Below are 25,055 nucleotides of genomic sequence, written 5' to 3' on the forward strand. Positions count from 1 at the left end.
TTCAGAGGTGGTGGGTGGGGCCGACTGAAGCATGCTGGGAGTGACTCCTCAGAGGTGGTGGGTGGGGCCGACTGAAGCATGCTGGGAGTGACACTGCCTTTCTCAGGGATCAGTGTCAAACTGGTTGATCTGTGCTTTAAGTGACCATGCTCTGGATTGCCTGTTTAGTATTTAAAGAAGACAGTGTGTTTTAAAGGTGTGCAGGAACTGGATTCACTGCTTATTAAGTTCTAGAAGTTAGGTGAATCCAAAGACAAACATATAGGCATCCCCCTGAATATTAACCTTCATCAGGCGATGAAAGGAGACAGAGACCCACATTGGAGCACCGGACAGAAATCTCAAGGTCCAAATCAGGAGCAGAAGGAGGGGGAGCTCGAGCAAGGAACTCAGGACCGCGAGGGGTACACCCACATTCTGAGACAATGGGGATGTTCTTTCGGGAATTCACCAAGGCCGCTGGCCTGAGTCTGAAAAAGCATGGGATAAAACCGGACTTGCTGAACATAGCGGACAATGAGGACTACAGAGAACTCAAGAACAAGGGCAATGGGTTTTTGATCCTACTGCACGTGCTGGCTTTGGGGGGGCCTGGGCGGTTTGGATGCTCAACTTACTAAACCTGGATGGAGGTGGGCGGTCCTTGGACTTCCCACAGGTCAGGGAACCCTGATGGCTCTTCAAGCTGATGAGGGAGAGGGACTTAATCGGGGGAGGGGGAGGGAAATGGGAGGCGGTGGCGGGGAGGAGGCAGAAATCCTCAATAAATAAATAAATTAAAAAAAAAAAGTTCTAGAAGTTACAGGGTACAGAGGTCACACTTAGGAATAGACATCCGTTTATATTGGTGATAATATTCATAAATAGAACAAACATAAAGTCATTAAATAGTCTCATATTTATTAACTTGTTATATTTTTGTAAAGCTTTTATCTTTTTAATTTAAGGCCTGTCACTATGTAGTCCAGGCTAAGCTGTCCTCACAATCCTGTCTCAGCTTCCTGAGTGGTGGGTTCCAGGTGTGTGCCACCATGCCCATCTGCAAACTTCTCATGGTTTACTTTTCTCCCCAACCTTGAGATGGAATCACACTCTTGGATTCAAGTGACCCTCCCCTGCCTTAGCCTCCCAGGTAACTGGGACAAACAGTGTGCCCCAGTGACATTCCAAACTCAGTTTAAATGCTTCTGAGGTCAAGTGGACTGATGTAAATTTTGACTTAGATGTAACAAGACTGATGCATTAAAGGATAGATCATACAAAGAAAGCCCTTCCTGCTCACTTCAGATGACCTTTTCTCTGTTTGACTTCTAGTGTTGAACAGTCACCTGACCTGCAGGACCAGTTGAGTCATTTACTGAAGTAGCACGCTAGAACAGGAATTGGCTTCTTTGCCTGATGCTGAGGAGGACCTCCCTTACATAGTCATCACGCTGTGTGCTTGGTTTCCATTTTCATCTCCAAAAATTCATCTAGAAGAGACTTGTGAAGAGGAGCCAAGTGACTGAACTTGGAATCACTTCTTTTGGTTTTTTGAGACAGGGTTTCTCTGTGTAACCTGCCTTTTCTGGAACTCACTTTGTAGGCCAGGCTGGTCTGGAACTCAGAGATTCGTCGGCCTCTGCCTCCCAAGTGCTGGGATTAAAGGCATGTGCCACTACCATCTGGCCTTGGAATCACTTCTTAAATTGGATTAACCCATACTCTTATCAGATATTTAAGTTGTGTTTAATTTCATATTAAAATAGAATTAATAAATTCAGTCATTAGCACTGAAAATAAAAGAAACTTTAACTTGCTAAACACTGTATGCTGTATTGTCTAATGTTATCCTTGGTCCTTAAGCACATCACTGTGCCATAATTTTTCTTTGCTTTGTTTTTGGAGGCAGAGTGTCCCTGTGTAGCCTGCTGGCTTTGAACTCACAATCCTGCTGCCGGCTTTGAACAGAATCCTGCTGTTGCCTTTCAAGTGCTGGGATTACAAATACCACATCTGGCCACTGAGTAGTAATCAGTCAGTCTCAGATACTTTGGAGGCCAAGGCGGGGGTGGGAGGATGAGGAGATGGGAGCACTTGAGTCCAGGAAGTTGAGGCCGTCCAGGGCAATACAGTCTTTCTGTCTCCAAGAAGAAGAGACAGAGGGAGGGACTTCTTTTGCGAACATGTGAGAATGATTCATACTTTAAGACGTTTAATCGTTCATTCAAGAAATTTTCTTTAAGGGATGCAGACATGGATAATGGCAGACTCTTGCATGACAATCGGGCCAATGACAGCCTCTCTGGCCAGCTGCAGCCCTTTGCCTTGGCCTTTGTTCCTGGCTCCTTTCTTTCTGTGACTCTTGATTAAGTGACCTTGGTTCATTTTGTAATTTTATAGCCACCCCATTCCCTTCACATTTGGAAGTAACCTACGCAAGTAGATCTTCTGATAATTAGGTAAAGTTACAAAATGAACTACATGGAGAAACCCAGTCTCAAACAAAGCAAAAAGTCTAAACATATATAAAACCAGTAAGTGTTACAGATTAGTTTGTTAAAGTGTCACCTCAACCACTGAAGTACAAATTAATAAATATATCACCGACTATGACATGTATAAAATGAATTAGATTTGAAAGGAGTTCTCTCTCAGCTTAATACTAAAATTTTAGTAAATGTAAAAATGTCTGACTCCTTATAAAGATATGAAATACATAACTAGTATTTGAAAGAATGTATCCAGATCAGTTATGAGAAATAATCCATAAAGTGCTAAAGAAGCAGCAGTTAAAATGGCATTTGTTTGTGGTACCATTTCTATGACTTCCACAAACTCTCAAAGAACAGACCCTTTCCTTATATTCCCAGCATATAAAACATAACCGTTAGAAGCTGGTGAGATGGCTCAGAAGTTAGGAACACTTGCTACTTTTGCAGAGGGCCCAGGTTCAGTTCCCAGCACCCTCTTCAGATAGGTCACAACTGTCTATAACTATAGCCCCAAGGGTTCTAATGTCCTCTTCTGGGCTCCACAAACATCTGCATTCACATATATGTGCTTGAACATGCATATACACAGATTGATATACATAATAAAAATAAATATTAAAATCATTAAAAATAATTCATTTGCTAAAGAAAATGTGATTTTCATCTATAAATGAAAGGCAAGATTTATGGATATTGATGTTTAAATTTATTTTTCTGTGTATAGATGTCTTGCCTGAATGTATGTCTATATACCATATGTGTGCAGTGCCTGAGGAGACCATAAGTATTAGATCTCCGGAGCTGGAGTTACAGACAGTTGTGAGCCATCATGTGGGTTCTGGGAATCGAACTCAGATCCTCTGGAAGAGCAGCAAGTGCCCTTAAGTGCTGAGCTGTCTCTTCAGCCCTGGAATGCTGGCTACTTTTGAAAGTTCTACTCCGTTTTCTAATTATAAAAGAATTCAGGGTAGCCAGGGCTATGTTTGTTTTTTTTGTTTTGTTTTTTGTTTTTTGTTTTTTCGAGACAGGGTTTCTCTGTGGCTTGGAGCCTGTCCTGGAACTAGCTCTGTAGACCAGGCTGGTCTCGAACTCACAGAGATCCGCCTACCTCTGCCTCCTGAGTGCTGGGATTAAAGGCATGCGCCACCACCGCCCGGCTTAGCCAGGGCTATGTAGTGAAACATTATCTCAATTTGTCTCTTCTATTTTTGTTGTGTATGTGGGGATAGGGCACACATGTGGAGGTTAGAGGAGTAACTTTTTGTAGTAGGAGGCCACTGGTTCATTTCCCAGCCGCCCTTACCTGAAATAATCATACGAAACCTATATTATTTACAATACTTTTTGGCCAATAGCTTAAGCATATTGCTAGCTAGCTCTTACATCTAGAAATAACACATTTCGCCGGGCGGTGGTGGCACACGCCTTTAATCCCAGCACTCGGGAGGCAGAGGCAGGCGGATCTCTGTGAGTTCGAGACCAGCCTGGTCTACAAGAGCTAGTTCCAGGACAGGCTCCAAAACCACAGAGAAACCCTGTCTTGAAAAAACCAAAAAAAAAAAAAAAAAAAAAAAGAAATAACACATTTCCATTATTTTATATTTTACCACAAGGCTCGTGATCTCCTGGCAAGGTTCCAGCTCGAGTCTTTCCCCTCTGGCAACTACATGGTGTCTCAACTTACGTAAATCAGTTCTCTTCTTCCATCATAAGGAGTCTGGTGGTCAAACTTAGGTCAGCAGCCTTGGTTGCAAGGGCCCTTACCTGCTGGGCCATCTTGCCAGACAAAAGCTTTATATCTTGAAACATGACTCTGGGTATTTAACCAAAATCTGCCTTCCTGGTCGTTCCTACAATTGCTAGCCCAATAGTTTTCCAAACAAGTGTGTGGCAATATTCTGAAGATCTTTCTTGGAGATAAGGGAAGAAAACAGGAAATTTTCTATATATGATCATTTTTTTTTAATTAAAAAAAGGTCAAGGTGGCAGTTCTTATGCACATCTGTAATCCTAGCACCTGGGAGGTGGGGGCAGGAGGACCTGTAGTTCAGGGCTGGCCTCAGCTACCTTGAGTTTGAGACCAGCTAAAGATCCTTTCTCAATTTTCCACCTCCTTAAAAAATTAATTTTGCTAATATTTGATAAAACTTGCTTGAAGAGCTCAAATCGAATGCTTGCCCTTCAGAAAAAATGATACACAACACACGGGCTGTGCGTGTGGCTCACTGCTGGTTCCCTTGGACACATGAGACCCAGGGATCAACCTTCAACTCTAGGAAACATTCCCAAAGCTTGAACACAACCAGCTGTGTAGCAGAGGCCCTGCCTGATGAGAGCATTGCTGGTCACCATCCAACCCCAAATCAGCCCAGTGTACCAGACACCATGAGGGAAGAGTAGCGGTAACTGACATTGAAAGCGGTTTGCTTATTGCACTTATGTGGGTGTGGTTATTAAGTGGTTCTCGTGACTAAACCACAGACAAGATAGCACAAGTGAAGATGAGCACACCCTCTCCCCGCCCTCTGCTGAGACAAAGCCGTCACCGTAACAAGGAGAAAGTAACTCCTTGGTTCAAAGGGCTCATTTTATGGGCAGATGTTTTGTTCTGCTGAGAAGTGATGTTCAAGAGAGCTTTGCTACATAAGTGCTAAAAAGTACACTATGCCTATAAAAGTGGTCATTTCTTTACACACTCAATAGTTAGAAATCTCTCAATCTAAAAATATTCAACAAGGATTGCCTGTGGGTCTTTTTTTTAATAACTTACTTTTTTAAAAATGTTTAGCTTTATGTTTCTAAAGAGTGTGACATACGTATTTATTGGATGCCAGCTATCCTCCAGGGACTATATTGTGTTCTGAGGAAACACTTTGGAGTGATTAATAATTAGCTCTGCGACCTTCAGCGAGTTATTTATTTAACCAAGGAAAGTCAGAACAGGAACTCAAGGCAGAAACTTGTAGCTAAAACCGTGGGTCTTCTCTTCTGCTGGAATTAAAGGCACAGCACCATACCTGATGACTACAGAATTCCAGCAGAGCTGTGCGCTAAGGAAAGGCGAGTGTTAGAGATGTAAATGACACTCCGTGAACGACTTTATGAGCGGGACAGAGGAAAGAGTTCATGCCACAGGGAGGAAAATAAATATGGGTGTTCATTTAAAACACACACACACACACACACACACACACACACACACACACACACACACACACACACAATGAAATTCAGCTGATCAATAAAGGAAGATGTTAACTAATAAGACGGGGTGCAAAGACTCCAAGGTGAAGAGGACACCCAGCCTTGGCTGAGGAAGGGTTTTGCTGGGCTGCGGGGGTTGAAGGTCAGTCAGGGGGCGTGGCCTCGGCGCGCTCCTGCTCCTTAGCGGAGCGGAGTTGAGGGGTTATCCCTGGTCCAGGAGTGTGGAGATCGAGAATCAGTGAGTAGCTTCTGGTCAGTCCCCCTCTGACCTCTGACTTGCCACAGGCCCACAGCGCCTCCCGCCCTGCTCCCGCTTCTGGGCAGCCCAATCGGCTGCCTGTGCCTGGCTGAGGGCTTCAGCCCCCTTCCTCTCCACCCTCCATTTTGCCCTCAGCCCGGTCCCTATCAGTGTGGTCACCCCGTTTAGCCTCTGTTCTCCCTTTTCAGTGTCCGCTCCCCGAGCCGCTGTGATTCACAAGGACGTTCAGGTGAGGGTCCTAGGGATTGGCTGCGTGGGATCGTTGGTTTCTGGGAGTCCTGCCAGCAAGCAGCTTCTGCTCGCAGCGCACACTGGGCAGACCAGGGCGTGGGGTTGGAGTTGGCCCTGAGCAAAGGCCAGTGGGCTGTAATTAAGAATGTGGCGGAGGCCTCGAGCTCTGTTCTTTTCCTCCTGGCTTCCGTTCCTCGGCTGTTGCGTCAGAACTACTACGGGAATGTACTGAAGACATTTGCAGACCTCCAGACTAATGCTTGTGTCACGCCAGCCACGCTGGTCCCCAAGTACGTCCAGGAAACTCTGAAGAATGTACATGAAGACGTTACTTCGAGGTAGAGTGTATATACTGTTGCCACGAAGCCTCCAGAGTGCAGTTTTCCCATACTCGTCGCTAGGGAATTTAGCCATATCTGTTGGCCATCCTTCTTCCCATATCTACTGTGAAACCCCAAAGCTCAGCACTGAGCTGCTTGCTCCTCTGCTGAAGACCCCTCAGAGATGCTCTCCATCCCTTCCTATTGCAGGAGACATTCAAGCTCCTTGAACTGTGGCAGACAGTCAAGTGTTTAATAGACTAGCTTACACTTGCTAAATAGGTCATCTTTGCCTGGCATGATATTGCCCACCCGGAGATCAGTTATCAAAGAGGGTACCTTACCCCCTGCCTCTCCAAACCTCACTCAAGTCTTCCTAGCATCATGGAGTCTTCTCCCCCCCCCCCCCAACCACTGCCACACTTATTCCCAGTGACACTCGCTGTCTGTCAGTCATGGGAAAGGTTCCATACCTGTAGTTTTTACCTCTCAAGTTACAGTGCCTGCACCTGGGGACAAGATACTTTCCTTGTTCAGTAGACAGCGCCTTAGATGTATGTATTCAACACATATTTTAGATGCTTTTCTTGAGGCTTGCTACCTTGCGCGGTGCCCAGCAACACTGCTATGGCAGCCATGCTCTGGTTTAGTGGGAGAGACAAAATAGTAATGTAAGTGGGTGATGGAGGGACAGGGGAGGGATTTACCACCTGAGACTTTTCCAGTCTGTTTTTAAAACATGTCTTTTCCCCTTCTCAGGTATTATGGCTGTGGTCTGGTTGTCCCCGAACGCCTGGAAAACTGCCAGATTCTGGATCTGGGTTGTGGAAGTGGCAGAGACTGCTATATGCTTAGCCAGCTAGTTGGTGAGAAGGGACATGTCACTGGAATAGACATGACTAAGGCCCAGGTAAGGCAAAGATTTGGAGGAAAGGGAAGAGGTTTTGCCAGATCATTCTTTGAGGCTGGAAACTGCTTCCCGCTGTCCTTCACAGTGTTTAGGACTGCTGGGGTTTTGTTACTGTCATTTGTGCCTCTTGTGACCTAGAAGTTGAGGACATTGACAATCAGTGACTCTCCTGGAGAAGTCAGTCAAAGGTTTAACCTGATAGATGAGCGATGTGATGACCCAGCGGCATTTCCTCTTCTCTGGTCGTCTCTGTCATTGGATAACTCGAGCAAGACTCACTTAGTTGGGAACTTCTGTCCCAGGCTGTGGCATATCTTCCATGCCTCCCGAATCTTGTCTATCCATCCAGAATAACTCAGGGCAGGGAAAGCATATGGCATTAGCAATAGGACAGTTTTCAGGGGAAAAAAAAAGATTTATTTTTGAATGATGCTGATGACTAAATCTGTAGTTTTCTTTTTCTAGGTGGAAGTAGCTAAAACCTATCTTGAGTACCACATGAAGAAATTTGGTTTCCAGGCACCCAATGTGACTTTTATTCATGGCTGCATTGAGAAACTGGCAGAGGCTGGGGCCCAGCAGGAGAGCTACGATATTGCTGTGTAGGTCTGCAGCCTTTCCGCTAAGAGCAAAGCCCATTTCCTTTTGAGCACACAAATGCTACCACTCTTTGACGAACTGACTCTTGTTTAAGGAATTAAACTAGGGGCCTAGAGAGATGGCTCAGTGGTTAAAAGCACTAGCTGTTTCTGCAGGACCTGGGTTCAATTCTAGCACCCACATGACAGCTTACAACCGTCTCCAGTTCCAGAGGATATGACCCCCTCACACAGAAATACAGGCAGGCCAAAACACCAATGCACATGTAATAAAAAGAAATATTTAAAAAAGTTTAAAAAATAAAAAGGAATCACACTGAACTTAGCAGTCCTTTATAAAGGAATGAGGTCTCTGTAGTCCATTAGCAACAAAACACAACTGCCTGAGAGAGAATTTAAAGCTGCCATGTGTGTCTAGCCTCTGGCACAACCATGTGACCAAGGATAGCTATGGATACAGCCCAACACAAAGGCACAAACTTAAATATTATGAGGTTTTTTTTGTCACTCAGTTATGCATGTGTTGGTGGAAGAGTAGAAGACAGTGGCACCTTGCAATGCTAGTCTATCTGCCCACCAAACTAAAGTCAGTGACTTCCTGGGCCAGCTAGACTCCAGTCTGTGCTTCTGTAACGCATACCCACCTCTTATCCGGAGTGTAAAGGTGGGTTGTGTTGCCAGAAATTTGTATTGGAGCATTTCCTAATTGTGTGAGCATCAGCGTGTACTCCCCCAGGCTTTGATGATAGAGCCCTCTGCACACATAGGCTGGGTGATGTACACAAAAGAGCCAGCCTATTGATACTAGGGCCTGATGAACAGAATATCGGATCAGTTCAGACCTAAGAGGTGATGCTCTCCAGGACTGCAATCATTCAAGATGTGCGAGCAGACGGTTTTACAGTGCTTTTTCTTGTAAGCAGAGTAAGTGCACCATAAACTAATGATAAAAAGGCCAGTTGTTTTGTTCATGAAGTGTGGCACACTGTGTGTCGTTGTACATGCTATATTTTTCTACAACTGGCAGCCAGTGAAGATGTTGACTCCAACCTTGTTACAGACACTTGGCTAACCAACTATGGTGTAGCTCTGGTTGTCATTCTACTAGGCAATAACAGGCCTTTTTGTAATCTTATGAGACTACCATCATGTTTTGAGATAGGGTCTCACTATGTAGTTAGTGGCTGACCAGGAACTTGCCATGTAGACCAGACAGACCTTGAATGCCCAGAGCTCTTGCTTCCTGACTAAAGGCAGGCACCACCAGATTTAGCCATGACTATATTTTTTCATGATAAATTATGATGTTTTGTGTTTCTCATTTTCCCAAATCATTGTTAAATCATGCCCAGGTGACAGGATCGGGCTGTTTTTTTTTTTCTTTTGATGATGGGAATTGCACCCTAAAGAAGCATTTTACCATTGAGCTACACACCTAGTCTCAAATGAAAGTGCTAGGAAAGCTGCCTTTGAGGGACTTTGTCTTGAACACCTCACACGGCAGGCATCTGAGTCCAGGTTTGGTTTCGTTGCTTGGTGAGCATCAGGACAAAAATAAGAATCACGCTTCCCATTCCTTCGTGAACATTTGTTCTCCCTGGCTGCTTCTGATATGTCTCAAACAACTTGCCTGTCTCCCTCGTCTTGGGAAAAAGTTGGGTATGAGGAAGGAAGGAGAGCCAGGAAGAATTGGTAGCTTTGATGGTAAGATGGAAGCCCCTTTGGGTCTGAAAGGATTCGAGTCCTTCAACATCTGTCCTTTTTCCTTATTATTTTTTTAGATCCAACTGTGTTATCAACCTTGTTCCCGACAAAGAGCAAGTGCTCCGGGAGGTGTATGACACACTGAAGGTGAGGGAGAAGGAGATGGCTGGTCTTAAGACACCAGAGAGGGTTGGCAGGATCATACACTCTTCCGCAACTAAGAGTCCAAACTCTCGATTTATTAAGATGGAGCCAGGTTGGCCATGGTGGAGAATCAGGGGTTCAAGTCCTTTGCAATGTAGGGAGTTCAAGGCCAACCTCAACTGTATGTGATGCTGATTCAACAAAAAAGTACACAAAAGGGAGGTGTGAAGTAGTGTTGGTTAAGTACTCTAGCTAGGGCTTATTTTTTCCTTTCAGGAAATGGGTCATTGACTGTCAGAATATTGGCCTTCGATCCTATTGCCTCTGGTCACCATTGACTGTGACTTGCAGGTGACACCTGCAGAGTCACCGGAACCTGTTGAGTCACTCGGGAAAGTCCCCAGGAATTCGCCTTTCCTCAAACAGACCCTGCTTTTCCGTGATACTATTTCTGATACCTTACCTTTGAAAACTCTAAGATGGACGTTTTCTATGGAGGCCTTTTTAGAAGGGAAACTTCCATTTGCTCCCCAGCCTCCCTGCCTATGAAGGGGTTTGTTTCATACTGCTAGAGAACACTGGGATTTGGAGGGCCGAAGGTGAAGTTCAGGGGCAGAAATGAACAGACACAGGGCTCACCCCCAAGCACTGCAATAAGAATTGTGGGATGTTTGGCCTAAGGGGCTCTTCTACAGCTCAGATAGAAGTATCTCTAAAGGGCTGGGCTGGGGCTCAGTGGTTAAGAGCACTGGCTGCTCTCCCAGAGCACCCAGGTTCAATTCCCAGTACCCACATGGTGATCTCCAACCAGCTGCCATTCCAGTTCTAGGAGCTTGATGCCCTCTTCTGGTCCCCAAGGGTACCAGGGCACAGACATACATGCAGGCAAACACGTAGGCCTATTTTTGTAATTATTTGTAAAATTACAAAATAAAAATTTAAAGTTATCTATGTAAGAATCATCGATCCCATGCTGTTTCAAGGATACCATCTTGTATACCAGCTCATGATATTCACTGAGATCAAGTAAGAGACACTAAACATTACTATAGAATGTAGACATCCATGCTTTTGAAATTAGCTAAGTAAATCCTTCAATTCCTGCTAACTCCTTTGACCTATATGTTAAGGATATATAAAAATTTTAATGTGTAATAACACTGTAATTTCCCCTCTTTTTTTGATTTTTGTTTTTGAGACAAGTTTTCTTTGTGAGCCCTGGCTCTTCTGGAATTCATGATATATATCAGGCTGGCCTTGAACTCAGAAATCCCCCTGCCTAAGCCTTCTGAGTGCTGAGATTAAAGGTGTGTGTCATCACTGTCCAGCTTCATCACTATATGTTTTTCTTCCTTCCTCCCTCCCTCCCTTCCTTTCTTCTTCTCTCTCTCACTCTTTTTTTTTTTTCCCCAAGACAGGGTTTCTCTGTAGCCCTAGTTGTCCTGGGACTCTTTCTGTAGACCAGGCTGGCCTCGAACTCACAGAGTTCCCCCTGCCTCTGCCTCCCAAGTGCTGGGATCAAAGACATGCACCCCGCCACCTGGCTCAGTGACTGTAATTTTCGAGGGTTAGACTGTTAATTCTGTCGATGTGCCTGTTAGTTGTCTAGATACCTAGGGCTTGTTCTCTTTGGAGTAGCTAAAAATTTAGGCAACCTGAATGTATTTAGGAGAAACACTCATTTTTTCCCTTCCTGTGTTCTTGTTTATTTAAAAACTTTTAAAAATTTACTTATTTTATTTTACATGTATGAATGTTTTGCCTGTATTCACACATGTGAACCGCATGTGTGTCTGGGGAGCACGGAGACAGAACTGTACTTACAGATGTTGGTGACTGGACTTGGGTCCTCTACATCAGTGGTTCTCAACCTGTGGGATGAGGCATCTTTGGGGGTTGCATATTAGATATTTACATTACGATTCATAATAGTAGCAAAATTACAGTTCTAAAATGTAATGAAATAACTTTATGGTTTGGGTCCCCCACTACATGAGGTGCTGTATTAAAGGGTCACAGCTTTTGGAAGGTTGAGAACCTCTGTTCTAATCTATTTGAATCCTCACATTTTGTTATTTATTTAGAATTTTCCTGATAAGACAGCTCCTTTATGTTACTTTGTGTTTTTGAGATGTGGTCTCTCACTGAACGCGGAACTCACCAAGTTGCTGGTTGATCACTTTCAGGGACTTAGATATTGGCCCCTTTAGAGCTGATGTAAACTACACCTGGTTTTTGTGAATGCTGAAGACCAGAACTCAGCAGGCACTCACATGGCAAGCACTTTACCCACAATCCATCTCTCCATCCTAGTACGTTTCCGTGTGTGCAAATAGTATACACAGATGGTATTCACGCTCCCTTCATCCGCTCATGCTTCTCCACTTCCTGATAACTCCCTCCTCTCTGAGTATTGGAAAGGAACTTCCTGTTGGATAGGACACAGAGTAATTGAACACCTCTGTCCCCGTATGTTGATTTTAATGAGAGAGGCAGCCGTTATTTGTTCAAAGGTCAACTTGGTCAGTCTCAGGTCAAACACTGGAATTTTGAAGTTGATCTCCTGGACTCATCTATTTTTTTTGTTGTTGTTGTTATTATCTGGGATCAATGTAATCTTTAACCTTGCTCAGATGTGCGCTGCTCTTTTTCAGTACGGTGGGGAACTATATTTCAGTGACGTCTATGCTAACCTTGAAGTGCCGGAAGACATCAAGTCACACAAGGTTTTATGGGGTATGTGCTCTTGCTTCTTTCCCATCATTGATTATTGACTCGTGCAGAGTTCCATCCTGCAAGGAAGCTGCGGGGAGACCACAAGATGGGAGAGCAAATGGAGTGTGGCCAGAAGGGTCTATTCTTTTCCTGCTACCCAGAAACAGTGTGAGGGCTGGTGAGACAGCTCAGTGGGTGAAGGAGCTTGTGGCTCAGGGCTGGCCATCTGAGTTTGATCCCTGGAACTCATGTAAAGGTGGAAGGAGAGGACATTCCACAGAGCTGTCCTCTGACATGTACATGTCCACTGTGGCACATATGCCCATGTGACCCCTCTTACCGCTGTAAACAAGCTTTTTTAAAAAAGTGATATAATCTCAAGCAATTTAATTAATCTATTATTAGTCTTCTAAACTATAAATTGAAAATAATAGCAGACTACTTTACAAAACTATTTTGAAAAATAAATGAGATAGTGTTTATTCTTTTATAGTCACTTGAGAGTCGCTGGAAGTCGAGGAGACAAGTGCATGCTCATGGTCAGTCGGACTGGAAAATAGCAGTGTTTGCATTTAAACAGGAAGTGGTGGCCATGCCTGTGGACTTAGTTCTTTGGAGATGAAGCAAGAGGATCGGTGCTCATCAAGGCTGGCACAGGCCACATGAGACATAGTCTCAGAAAAAAAATCTTACTTTTAAAATAGATTATCAGGGCCGGTCCATGAGATGACTCAGTAGGTAAATCACTTTCCTTACATGCCTGATGAGCTGAATTCAGTCCTCAGAGCACGGAGAGAATAGACCTCTGTGCTCCATATATGCCCTGTGGTGTTTGTGCCTCACCCAAGAATGTGTATGTATCCACACACACGTATACATATACATAAATATGTGCGCGCACGCGCGCGCACACACACACACACACACACACACACACACATGCAGAGAAGAGATGGCTCATGGGTACAGCCACTTGCTGCCAAGCCTGACAACCTGAATTTGCTCCCCGGAATCCCCGAGGTAGAAGGAGGGAAGCAACTCCTGAGAGCTGTCATCTGGCCCACGTGTGCACTGCGGCATGTGCTGTCTCTCATATCGCAGCAGACAAACATATAAAACATATATGTACATAAATAAGCCAAGTATTGTTGCACATCTTTAATTCTATCACTTGGGAGGCAGAGGCAGGCAGATCTCTATAAGTTCAAGGCCTGGCCTACATAGAAAGTTCCAGACCAGTGAGAGCTACATAGTGAGAGCCTATCTTCAAAAAAGTAAGACAATAAATAAGAAAAATAATTAAAATATAGGTTTGTGCACCCAATGTGTGGCTGGTACCTGTGGAAGACATATGAGGGTGTCCAATCTTCTAGAACTGGACTTACAGACAATTGTGAACTGCTATGTGGCTGCTGGGACTCAAACCTGGGTCCTCTAGAAGAGCAGCCAGTGCTCTTGGTCTCAGACCCATCTCCCCAGGTCTAGTCTAAACATGTATAAACAGTCTTATACAACTGTGTTGCTCTGCTTGGCATGTTTGTTTGCCGGTAACCATTAGTTTGTCTCCAACTTATTGATGTAACACATAAAATGTGTATGAATATCCTTGCACTTAAAATAATCTGTAAAAATGCCTTGTGAACATTAGTGGTGGTTATTGTTCTGGTAATAGACTATGAATAGATGAATCTGGAGCTAGGAGGCAGGTTTTCAGAACATGACTGAGCCGGACACAGGATTGTGATTGTCTTAGTAGAACCGACACATCATCACTGTCCTGAAAACGATTCTCAGAGACCTCTAACTAGCAAATTTTGGATTTAATCACTACTCTCTAGGCCTCGTGGATACTTCCAGGCCCTGTGTTTTTGTTTTAAATTTATAATAATAATACTTTTCTTTTAGTTTTTGATTTTTCAAGAGAGACAAGGTTTCTCTCTATAGTCTTGGCTGTCCTGGAATTTGCTTTGTAGACCAGACAGGTCTCGAACTCACAGAGATTTTCCTGGCTCTGCCTCCCGAGAGCTGGGATTACAGGCGTTTGCCACCCCATTTGCTTTTACGCAGTGCTGGGGATCAAATCTAGGACTTCGAACCTGCTAGGTAAGCGACTAAGCCACATCCTTAGCTCTTGCGGTTTTGTCTTTTTGAGGAAGGGTCTCATGCTCACCCGGGATGCCCTTGGACTCCTCATTGTCTTGCCTCTAACTTCCACCTACTGGGATTACAGGTGGGCACTTCCATTGGCAGTTCGGTCCCACATCTACACTATGTCCTAGCTAATTGTGCAGGCTATACATTTCCATAATGCTGCTGTATTCATTGCTCTGGAATTTTTCTTTTAAGGCGAATGCCTGGGAGGAGCTCTGTACTGGAAGGATCTTGCCATCATTGCCCAAAAAATTGGATTCTGCCCTCCACGTTTGGTCACTGCCAACCTCATCACAATTCAAAACAAGGAGCTAGAAAGTGTTCTTGGTAAGAAACAACAGCAGAGATTCTGATGCGGTGGGAACGGTTTCAGTTCGGTGGTTAGTTAATTTAATGAGTGATTCTTTTTTTTAAAAAAAAAAAAATGAGCATTAGTGTTTTGCCTGCATGCATGTCTGTGTGAGGGTGTCAGGTCCCCTGGAACTGGAGTTGCAGACAGTTGTGAGCTGCCATGTGGGTGCTGGGAATTGAGCCCGGGTCCTCTGTCAGAGCAGTCGGGGCTCTGTCTGCTCTCTAGCCCCCTTTAGTGAGTGATTCCTACCGAGGAGAACTGTATCACCTGGAAGCGTCCATCGTGTCTCCTGAATGATTTAAGCCTCTCCCTCAGAGTGATATTTAATGAAGTGTTTGGAAAAACTGAGGTGCCCAGAGAGACAGCTGATGGCGTACCGTGAGGAAATCCCCTGTGCGGCATCCTCCTGTGTTGAATGCAGCTGGGGTACAGGAGGTGAGCCCTGTGTGTCTGCTTTCAGGGGACTGTCGCTTTGTGTCTGCCACGTTTCGACTCTTCAAACTCCCTAAGACAGGACAAGCTAAAAGATGCCAAGCTGTTTACAAAGGAGGGATCACAGGGCATGAAAAAGAACTGATCTTCGATGCAAATTTCACATTCAAGGTAAACAACAACAACAACAACAACTACTCAAGGGGTAGCAGTGTGGCTGAGTGGTAGCACACTCACCAGCCGGCGCAAGGGGTAGCAGTGTGGCTGAGTGGTAGCGCACTCACCAGCCGGCGCAAGGCCCCGTGTTCCATCTTCAGCAAGTGGGCTGGGCAAGGCTGTATCCATTGTGTCTGCAGCATTCTTTCTGCTTTGGCCCTTGTACCCGCCCCCTACCCCCCCACCCCCGCCCCCCACTACAGTACCTTTCTTGGATCTTGAGTTTAACCCTAAATTGCTTTTCACTATTCTGATGTTGATTGGTTTGTGTGTAATTTTGTTTTTTCCTTAACTGAAGTTTTCATTTTACTTCCAGTAGAATAGTAAACTTTTTTTTCTAACTTCTTTTTTTCCCTTTTTTTTATTGATTTTTATTGAGCTCTACATTTTTCTCTGCCCCTTTCCTGCCTCTCCCCTTCCCCAAGGTCCCCATGCTCCCAATTTACTCAGGAGATCTTGTCTTTTTCTACTTCCCATGTAGATTAGATCTATGTAAGTCTCTCTTAGTGTCTGAATTGTTGTCTAAATTCTCTGGAATTGTAGTTTGTAGGCTGGCTTTCTTTGCTTTATGCTTAAAACCCACCTATGAGTGAGTACATATGATAATTGTCTTTCTGTGTCTGGGTTACCTCACTCAAAATAATGTTTTCCTGCAAAATTCAAGATGTTGTTATTTTTTCTGCTGTGTAGTACTCCATTGTGTAAATGTACCACATTTTCCTTGTCCATTCTTTGGTCGAGGGGCATTTAGGTTGTTTCCAGGTTCTGGCTATGACAAACAGTTTAGTTTAGATTTGGTATGGAAGAACTGTCAGGGGAAAAGAAAGACTCCCAACAAATGATCACACCAAACCACTGCTGGAAGTCAAACACCTTCCGGATCTACAAACAAACAGAAAGGCCAGAAACCTAAAAACTTTCAGAACCAGCAGACAAAACCAGATAGTCAACGGATAGGATCCCTACAGCAAGGGCAGAAGAAACAAATGGCTGCTATCCAAAGCAAGGGAGAGCCCAGCCTAGGACCCATCAGTAGCCCCGGGGGAGGCAATACAGGATATTTAGACACATGGTCCTCATTGTGCAGTTTCTGTTTTGTTAAAGCACATTCCCAGGCTGAGAACGCAGCTCGGTTGGTAGGGCGCTTGCCTGGCATGTGTGAAGCTGGCATTTAATCCACACTGCATGGAAGCAGTTGCGGTGGCACATCCTGTCTGTCATCCCGGCACGAGGAAGGCAGAGGCAGGAGGATTAGAAGTTCATGTGTTAATCCCACCAATCGAGAATAAGACCGCGCGGCCACAGTTTAAAGCTAAATTTGAAGCAAGCTTTAATTAAGTACTGGCCAGGTAGGTGGGCTCTGGTCAGGTCCATACTCAGGTTCCTGGCAAATGGCCAAGAATCAAGTATGGCCTGGGCTTTAAGGAAAGCCCATAGTTGGTTGCATTTCCCTGCAGGTCCAATCAGGATGTAGTGGCGTTTCAATTGTATTTTAATAAAAATTAAATTTTCCTAAGGAACAGAAGAGTAAAACAGCCACACTGGCCAGCCTTATAGACCAGGCAGCAATGACACACCTTTAATCCCAGTAGCCACACTAGTTTGCCATAGAAACCAGGCAGTAGTGGTGCACGCCTTTAATCCCAGAACTGGAGAGGATTATAAAAGAGGAGGAGACAGCTCTCAAACACAGTATCATTAGAAGATTCCCAAAGGCAGGATCACCATTTTGGACTGAGGTGGAGGTGAGAGCCAGTGGCTGGCTGCTTTGCTTTTTGGATCTTCAGGTTGAACCCCAATTTCTCTCTCTGAGTTTTTTTTTTAATTGTGCTTCATCCGGAGTAAGCATATATCCTGACATTCCTCCAGCCCACACGTGATCAAGCACATCCGGTACAGATGGGGCAAACAAGCTTGTTTAGGGGAGTGAAGACATGGGACTTATTGTAGCCTCCAGCATTTCAGGAACTGTCTGTCCTGGGGCAAGGGGCTGGCAGGTCAGAGGCATTTTTGTTTCGTGGATCTCTACAGCACAGTAATTAAAACTTAAAATGTAATGTTGGCTCTCACACAAGGTCATTTTTGGGTACATAGCAATTTTGCAGCCAGTCTAAATGGCATTAGACACAGTCCAAAAGAAAGGAAGAAAGGAAGAAAGGAAAGGAGGGAGGGAGGGAGGGAGGAAGGAAGGAAGGAAGGAAGGAAGGAAGGAAGGAAGGAAAGAAGGAAGGAAAAAAATCTTTCTGAAAATGCTCTTTTGAGAATGGTGGAACCCATTTGCAATCTGAGCATCTGTGAGGAGGCTTAGAAGAATTGCAGGTTCAAGGCCAGCTTGGGATATAAGTGAGTTCCAGATCAGCTTGGGATATACCATTGGATTTTGTCTTTAAATTTTAGAAGGGAGTCAAAGAGATGGTTCAGTGCTTGCTGTACAACCACGAGGACTGGAGTTCAGATCCCAGCTCCACATGCCAAGCCAGGTGTCCTGATACATAGATCATACCAGCACCAAGGCCCAGTCAGGAGAGCTGCTGGGGCTCGCTCACTGCAGCCGGCTGAGAACACCATGTTCTGGGGAGAGTGCCCAAAGGAAGAGACACATAGTAATCGGAGACTCACCTAATGCTTTCTTCTGGCCTCTGCCCGTGCACAGGCAACATGCCCTCAAACACGTGTGCACACACTCATACAGAAATGCTTTTTTAAAAATTTAAAAAATAAGAAAAAAAATATTTACTGAGTACCATGCATTGCTTTAGGGCAGCGGCCCTCAGCCTTCCCAGCGCTGCAACCCTTTAATCCACTGCCTCATGCCTGGGGGCCCCAGCCATCGAATTGCTTCGTTGCTACTTCAGAACTGAAATTTTGCTACTGTTAGGAATCGTAATGTAAATATCTGTGTTTCTGATGGTCTTAGGCGACCCTCATGAAAGGATCATTTGACCGCAAAGGGTCATGACCCACATGTTGAGAAGCATCTTGGGATTCAGAGAAACACACTTCAGAAACAAGCGCTCCAGCGGAGCTCCCATTTAGCTGGTCAGGCAAAGTTGAGGGCGAGCCGGTTTCTCCAGCTAGCTCTGAAAACGCATTAAACACTGGGGCAGGGGGTGCCCTTTATAGCACTGTCCCCTAAGAAACATTGGTCAGCTGACCATCTGCAAATACACGTGACATCAACAGAGGGGTCTGACGATGACGAGAGAAGAGCGCCTTAGAAGGCCGATGTGGTCCCTTCCCCGAAATGTCACACAGTCGTAAGCTGGCCTGGCGAGATGGCTCAGCAGGGAAGGGGGCTTGCCTGGGACAGCCTGGCAACCTGAGTTTGGTTCCTGGAACCAAAAGGACCGCAGTGACGTCTTTTGCTGTTCATTTTGTGCTGCCCTGTAGGAAGGCGAGGCTGTCGAAGTGGATGGAGACACGGCAGCTGTCTTGAAGAACTCGCGTTTCGCTCAGGATTTTCTCTTCACACCTCTTGTGGCCGAGCTGCCGGCTGCCAGGAGCTGTTCTGGATTAGAAACAAAGGTTTGTTTCACTTTCAGAACCATACTTCAAACAGGTCCCTTAAAACGCGACAAACTGCAGGCTCTGCTAAAACAACAGTTTTCTTTGCAGCGGGCTACCTCAGCTAATATAGCTAAATGATTTGATTTGACAAATTATTTTTATTTAAAGATTTATTTTTATTTTATGTGTTTGGGTGTTTTGCCTGCATGTTATGTTTTTGTACTGTGAATCCCTTGGAACTGAAATTACCGACGGTTGGTAGCTGCCGTGTGGTTGCTGGGAATCAAAGCTGGGTCCTCTACAAGACCTTAACCACGGAGCCATCTCTCCAGCCCCTAAATCCTTTCCCCCCCAATTCTTCACAAGTCTATAGTAATCTTTGTGTCTGCAATCCCCTGTAATTGTGTTTGAATATATACTTTCTTGGGAAGCTGTCGCTTTGATCAATTTCTCAGAGGAGTCCAGACACCAAAAAGGTTAAGAGTTACACAAAAACATGTTACATTCTGGACTCAGTACCACATACCTATATATAATTCTGGTGACTAAGAATGAAGGGGAGCATTACTTAAATCCAGGAGTTCAAGACCAACATGAGCAACAAAGGTAGACCTTGTCTCAAAAACAAGCAAAACAAATCCAAACCCCAGGTGAACATTATAAATGGCCTATATTTCCTTCTGGTAATCACCAATTCTAAGATAAAATTAAGTAATTCTTACCAATTTAACCACTTAAAAACTTAGCACAGATTTAAAAAAATTATTATTTTTATTTTGTTTCTATGGGTATTTTGTCTACATGTATACCTGTGCACCACGTTTGTGCATAGTGCCTACAGAGGCCAGAAGAGAGCGTCCAGATCCCCTGATACTGGAGTTGTAGACAGTGGTGAGCTGCCATGTGGGTGCTGGGACTTGAGTCTGTGTCCTCTAGAAGAGCAGCCAAGGCTGAGTCATCTCTCCAGGACTAAAAACGTTTTTGTTTTTGTTTCAATATTTTTAATTAATTTCTTTATCTGTTATTAGTGCATGTGTACGCGCATCACTGCATGTGCCAAGGCCAGAGGATGGCTTGTGTGAGTAGCTGCTCTCTTTCCATCGGATGGGGTTTAGGGATTAACTCAGGTTGTTAGCTTTGACAGCAAGCTGCTTTCTGCTGAGCATTTTGTCAGCTTCCCCATCTTATGCCTTTAGAAATGTATGACTCAGTGGTGTTTAGTTCACAGACATCAACACTCTCTACTTTCAAAACTCTCGCCAAAACAAAAACAAAACAAAACAAAGCCAGGGCAGCAGTGGTGGCGCACACCTTTAATTCTAGCACTCGGGAGGTGGAAGCAGGCGGATCTCTGTGAGTTCGAGGCCAGCCTGGTCTATAGAGCTAGTTCCAGAACAGTCAGGACTGTTATACAGAGAAACACTGCCTTGAAAAACAAAAACCAAAAAACCAAAATGTTCACCACCCCATGCCCAGTGAGCAGCTGTCTCCTCGCACCGGTTCTCAGCAATGGCTGGTGGGCTTCCACTCCATGCTTCTGCCCCCTTTGGACATTTGATACGGGCAAACTCATACACACAGGCATTTTGGGGCTGACTTTTTCACCTATGTTACCAAAGCTAGTTCTTCAATTGGGGTGGGCATCACTCCTTCCCTTGTCTTGGCATAGGCTAGAACACATTGTTTAGCGTCCTCTTGATGTGCTGTCTCCTTCTTGGAGACTGTCAATAGCGCTATTAGCTATTGACAAATTTGAAAAACAGCAAATTTGTTTGAGTTTCTGCTTTCAAAGATTTTGCATCTATACCTAAGAATGGAATTGTTTTGTCTATATTCCTAACTTTTGGTGGCTTTTGATGTTTGTTTGTTTGTTTGTTTGTTTGTGGTTTTTGAGACAGGGTCTCACCATGTAGCCCTGACCAGCCTGGAATTCAGGGTGTAGACCAGTTCATCTTGAGCACACAGAGATCCACTTGTCCCTGCCTCTGGGGCACTGAGATGAAAAGGAGTGTGCTACCATGATCGGGCATATTCCTAGCTTGTCAACAGCCAGCGAGCTATTTTTCAGAGCTGCTGGACGGACCGCTTTGCATCCCTAGCCCTGTCTCCGGAGCAGTCCTGTTGCCGGTGACCGCACCCTGCAAGAGCAGGAACAGAACGGAATCTCCAGGTTGTGCTCATGCAGAAGGCAGGTGATCTGGGACCGCAGTGGCCTGATACCTTAAAAACTGCTTCCCCTTATCTGCAGCCAGCAGCTTTAGCAGCAGGGAGAGCAAAGGCCATCATTCCTCCAGCATTCTTGTTCCTCTTGTCGGGTGGCCAGCCAGCCTTGTCCCTGAGCTCTATGATGTCAGTGCCTCTGTCCTTATCATCTCTTACCCTCTTCCCTTGTTCTCTGAACATCTGGGCCAACTCTAGTCAGTTTCTTCCTTTATTGTCCTGTCTCCTCCAGGGCCATCTGGCCCAGGGAGGTAACTCGGAACAAAGAGGTCAACTAGCAAGAGCGTGGCCACGCCGACTCCTTTCTGTCGTCCGAGGCACAAATGTGCCTTTAGAATGTCGACTGTAAGGTGTCCCCACCCGTCTCTCAGGCCCATTGTGAGTAGCAACCCCTGTAAGTCTGCACTGAGGAACAGTAGATTCTTGCTGCTGTGCAGCCAGTGGTTAGCATGGCTTCTCAGTATGGGAGTCTTCCAGAATAAAGCGGTGCACACCCTCTGAAACAGCAGGAGTTGTGCTAAGAAAGATTTTTAATAAAGGAAAGCTAGGAAGGCCTCCCAGATACTGGAAGGTTCAGGAGCCAAAGGCAAGAAAAGACAGATGGGAAGTGAAAAAAAATCGGCCTTCCCTTCCATGATTTTATGGGCCATCTTAACCTGTATTAAGGTCTATTTTATTCATTTGGCTTTTAAAATCTTATTTATTCATTTTTGGTTTTTGAGACAGGATTTCTCTGTAACACAGTCCTGGCTGTCCTGAAATTCACCTTGTAAACCAGGCTGGTCTCAAACTCACAGAGATCCGCCTGCCTCTGCCTCCCGAGCGCTGGGACTAAAGGTGTGTGCCACCACCGCCTGGCCTATTCAGTTCTTTTCTAATGTTAGATTTTCTAAAATTTTAGTTTATGCACATGGATGTTTTGCCTTATGTATGTATGTGCTCCACATATGTGCCTGGTGCCTGCAGAGGTCAGAAGAAGGTACCTGGCCCCCAGGAACTAGAGTTAAGATGGTTGTGGGGCACCCTGTGGGAGCTGGGAACCGAGCCTGGGCGAGCAGGTTGTACGGCTTTGATCTGAGTTTCTCCCTAGTTTAATACTGTTGAACCTTTCTCCATGCTCAGTGGCCGATTGCTTATCTTTTTTTTAAAAAAATATTTATTTATTTATTATGTATACAATATTCTGTCTGTGTCTGCAGGCCAGAAGAGGGCACTAAATCTCATTACAGATGGTTGTGAGCCACCATGTGGTTGCTGGGAATTGAACTCATGACCTTTGGAAGAGCAGGCAATGCTCTTAACCACTGAGCCATCTCTCCAGCCCCAAGACTGAGGAGATTGCTTATCTTCTTTGAAGAAATGGCTCATCATGTCATGGCCCACTTTTAAATTGGGTTGGTTGTCGTTTGCTATTGAGTTTATGTATTTATTTATTTATTTATTTATTTATTTATTTATTTATTTTTACATACCAATCCCAGTTCCTCCTCCCTCCTCTCTTCCTGCTTCCCCCACCTACCTCTCACTCTGCTCCTCAAAGAGGGTAAGGCCTCTCCTAGGAAGTCAATTAAGTCTGTCCCATCACCTTGTTGAGGCAAGACCAAGCCCTCCCCCCCCCCCAGGCCTAGGCTGAGTAAGTAAGGTCTCTCTCCATAGAGAATGGGCTTCACAACGTCAGTTCATACATCAGGGTTAGATCCTGGTCCCACTGTCGGTGGCTCCACATTCTGCCCAAGCCACACCACTGTTACCTGCATTCAGGGGGCCTAGTTCGGGCCTGTGCAGGTTCCCCAGCTGTCAGTCCAGAGTCATTGAGCTCCCACTAGCTCCTCCCTCTCTTCGGTTTAAGAGTTTTAAAAAATGTATGTTTATATTCTGTCTGTTTTGTTTTGTGGTGCTGGGGTTAAACCCAGGGCCTTACACACTGCAGGCAATCTCTGACCACTCACCTATACCCTAGACTCGTACATCTTTGTTCTCAATACCAGGCCTTCTCAGATATAGATTTTGTTACTGTCTTGATAGTATTCCTGGCTGCACAAAAGATCTTAATTTAAGTTTGGGCATGTTTAAGGACCTATTGTCGAATCTGTTATGAAGATTCTCTTACTCTTTTATGCTTTGCTTTCACATTGTAGGATTTAGTTTAGTATAAATATTACGATACGGTGATGGTATATGTGCCTGTTGCTTGCATGGGTGGCCCTTTTCCATGTGACGTTCATGTGTTTGATCTTATGATGACTCCGTCAGGGTTGCAAACAAGGATACAAGGTGCCTTTAGGAGGCCCTTGGGCACAGTGGGTCAGAGTTCACTATGGCCAGGTCACCACATCCACTTGTGCCAGGCTTCAGGGAACATGTGGTAGAGGTTCTATGCAGGACCGAGTTTAAGTTCTCAGGCCAGGTCTTAAACAAATTCAACAGGCTGAGCATGAAAACATTTTCTGAAGACTGGCTCATCGCCAATGGCGGTGGGGTCGCTCATGATTTCCTAGACAGGTGACAGGGCATTCATTTAGACAGGCTCCCACGGGCTGTCCCTCCTTGGTCACGTTCACCAGTAAGTCCTGCATTCTAGCCAAAAGTAAAAAGATTTATTATCTATTTTATGTGTATGAGCACTTTGCCTGCATGTATGCATGTATGTCTGTGCACCATGCGTATGTCTGGTGCTTGTGGAGGTTAGACTCCCTTGGAACTGGAGTTACAGATAGCTGTGACCCACCATGTAGGTGTTGGGAACTGAGTTTACCTAAAGCGAAAATTTAAGGTAGAAGTGTGACCCTTCTTTTTATTTTCTTTTGAGACAGTTTTCTGTTGCCCAGATTGGCATGAACTCCTTTTCATCCTGTCTCTGCCTCCCAAATTTGGGATTGCAGAAATGGAGCATCATGCTAGGTTCAACGTGACTATTTGTGGTTGGGAAAGGAGGGAGTCCCAGGGGTAAGAGGAAAAAAGCCCAAAAAACAGCCATAAGGACTGGTCCATGTCTGTGTGTGTACACATGGACTGTTCTGTGTCTTTGTGTGCACCTGTGGGCTGGTCCGTGTCCGTGTATGCACACGTGAGCTGGTCCATGTCCGTGTGTGCACATGTGAGCTGGTCCATGTCCGTGTGTGCACATGTGAGCTGGCCCGTATCCGTGTGTGCACATGTGAGCTGTTCTGTGTCCGTGTGTGCACATGTGAGCTGGTCCGTGTCCATGTATGCACATGTGAGTTGGTCTGTGTCCATGTGTGCACATGTGAGCTGGTCCGTGTGTGCACATGTGAGCTGGTCCATGTCTATGTGTGCACATATGAGCTGGTCCGTGTCCGTGTGTGCACATGTGAGCTGGTCCGTGTCCATGTGTGCACACGTGAGCTGGTCTGTGTCCGTATGTGCACATGTGAGCTGGTTCATGTCCATGTGTGCAGGTGTGAGCTGGTCCATGTCCATGTGTGCACACGTGAGCTGGCCCGTGTCCGTGTGTGCACACGTGAGCTGATCCGTGTCCGTGTGTGCACATGTGAGCTGGTCTGTGTCCGTGTGTGCACATGTGAGCTGGCCCGTATTCGTGTGTGCACACGTGAGCTGGTCTGTGTCCGTGTGTGCACATGTGAGCTGGCCCGTAT

General features: G+C 45.2%; 2 protein-coding genes across 5 annotated transcripts in view; both read left to right on the plus strand.

Moving 5' to 3' along the window:
- Positions 1-1,797, plus strand: part of Borcs7 (BLOC-1 related complex subunit 7) — a 4,295-nt gene extending 2,498 nt beyond the window's left edge. The window contains exon 5 of the mRNA XM_005352419.2: positions 1,315-1,797. Within this exon, the coding sequence (XP_005352476.1) occupies positions 1,315-1,366 (52 nt within the window). The 3' untranslated portion in view covers positions 1,367-1,797. The remainder of the gene's footprint in view (positions 1-1,314) is intronic.
- The window catches only part of As3mt (arsenite methyltransferase), a 32,848-nt gene that overhangs the window by 1,499 nt on the left and 6,294 nt on the right, over positions 1-25,055 (plus strand). For 2 of the 4 annotated variants that reach the window (XM_026781516.1, XM_013348209.2), the window contains exons 3-11: positions 6,126-6,166; positions 6,379-6,506; positions 7,248-7,398; positions 7,864-8,000; positions 9,779-9,848; positions 12,500-12,581; positions 14,907-15,038; positions 15,524-15,666; positions 19,102-19,236. In XM_026781516.1, coding sequence (XP_026637317.1) covers positions 6,126-6,166; positions 6,379-6,506; positions 7,248-7,398; positions 7,864-8,000; positions 9,779-9,848; positions 12,500-12,581; positions 14,907-15,038; positions 15,524-15,666; positions 19,102-19,236 — 1,019 coding nt within the window. Of the gene's footprint in view, positions 1-1,431; positions 1,501-5,737; positions 5,917-6,125; positions 6,167-6,378; positions 6,507-7,247; positions 7,399-7,863; positions 8,001-9,778; positions 9,849-12,499; positions 12,582-14,906; positions 15,039-15,523; positions 15,667-19,101; positions 19,237-25,055 lie in introns of those variants that run through there. The other 2 variants (XM_026781515.1, XM_005352418.3) reach the window with 2 other exon arrangements.

This window comes from Microtus ochrogaster, chromosome 8 (genome assembly GCF_000317375.1).
Source record: "Microtus ochrogaster isolate Prairie Vole_2 chromosome 8, MicOch1.0, whole genome shotgun sequence".
NCBI classification, from domain to species: domain Eukaryota; kingdom Metazoa; phylum Chordata; class Mammalia; order Rodentia; family Cricetidae; genus Microtus; species Microtus ochrogaster.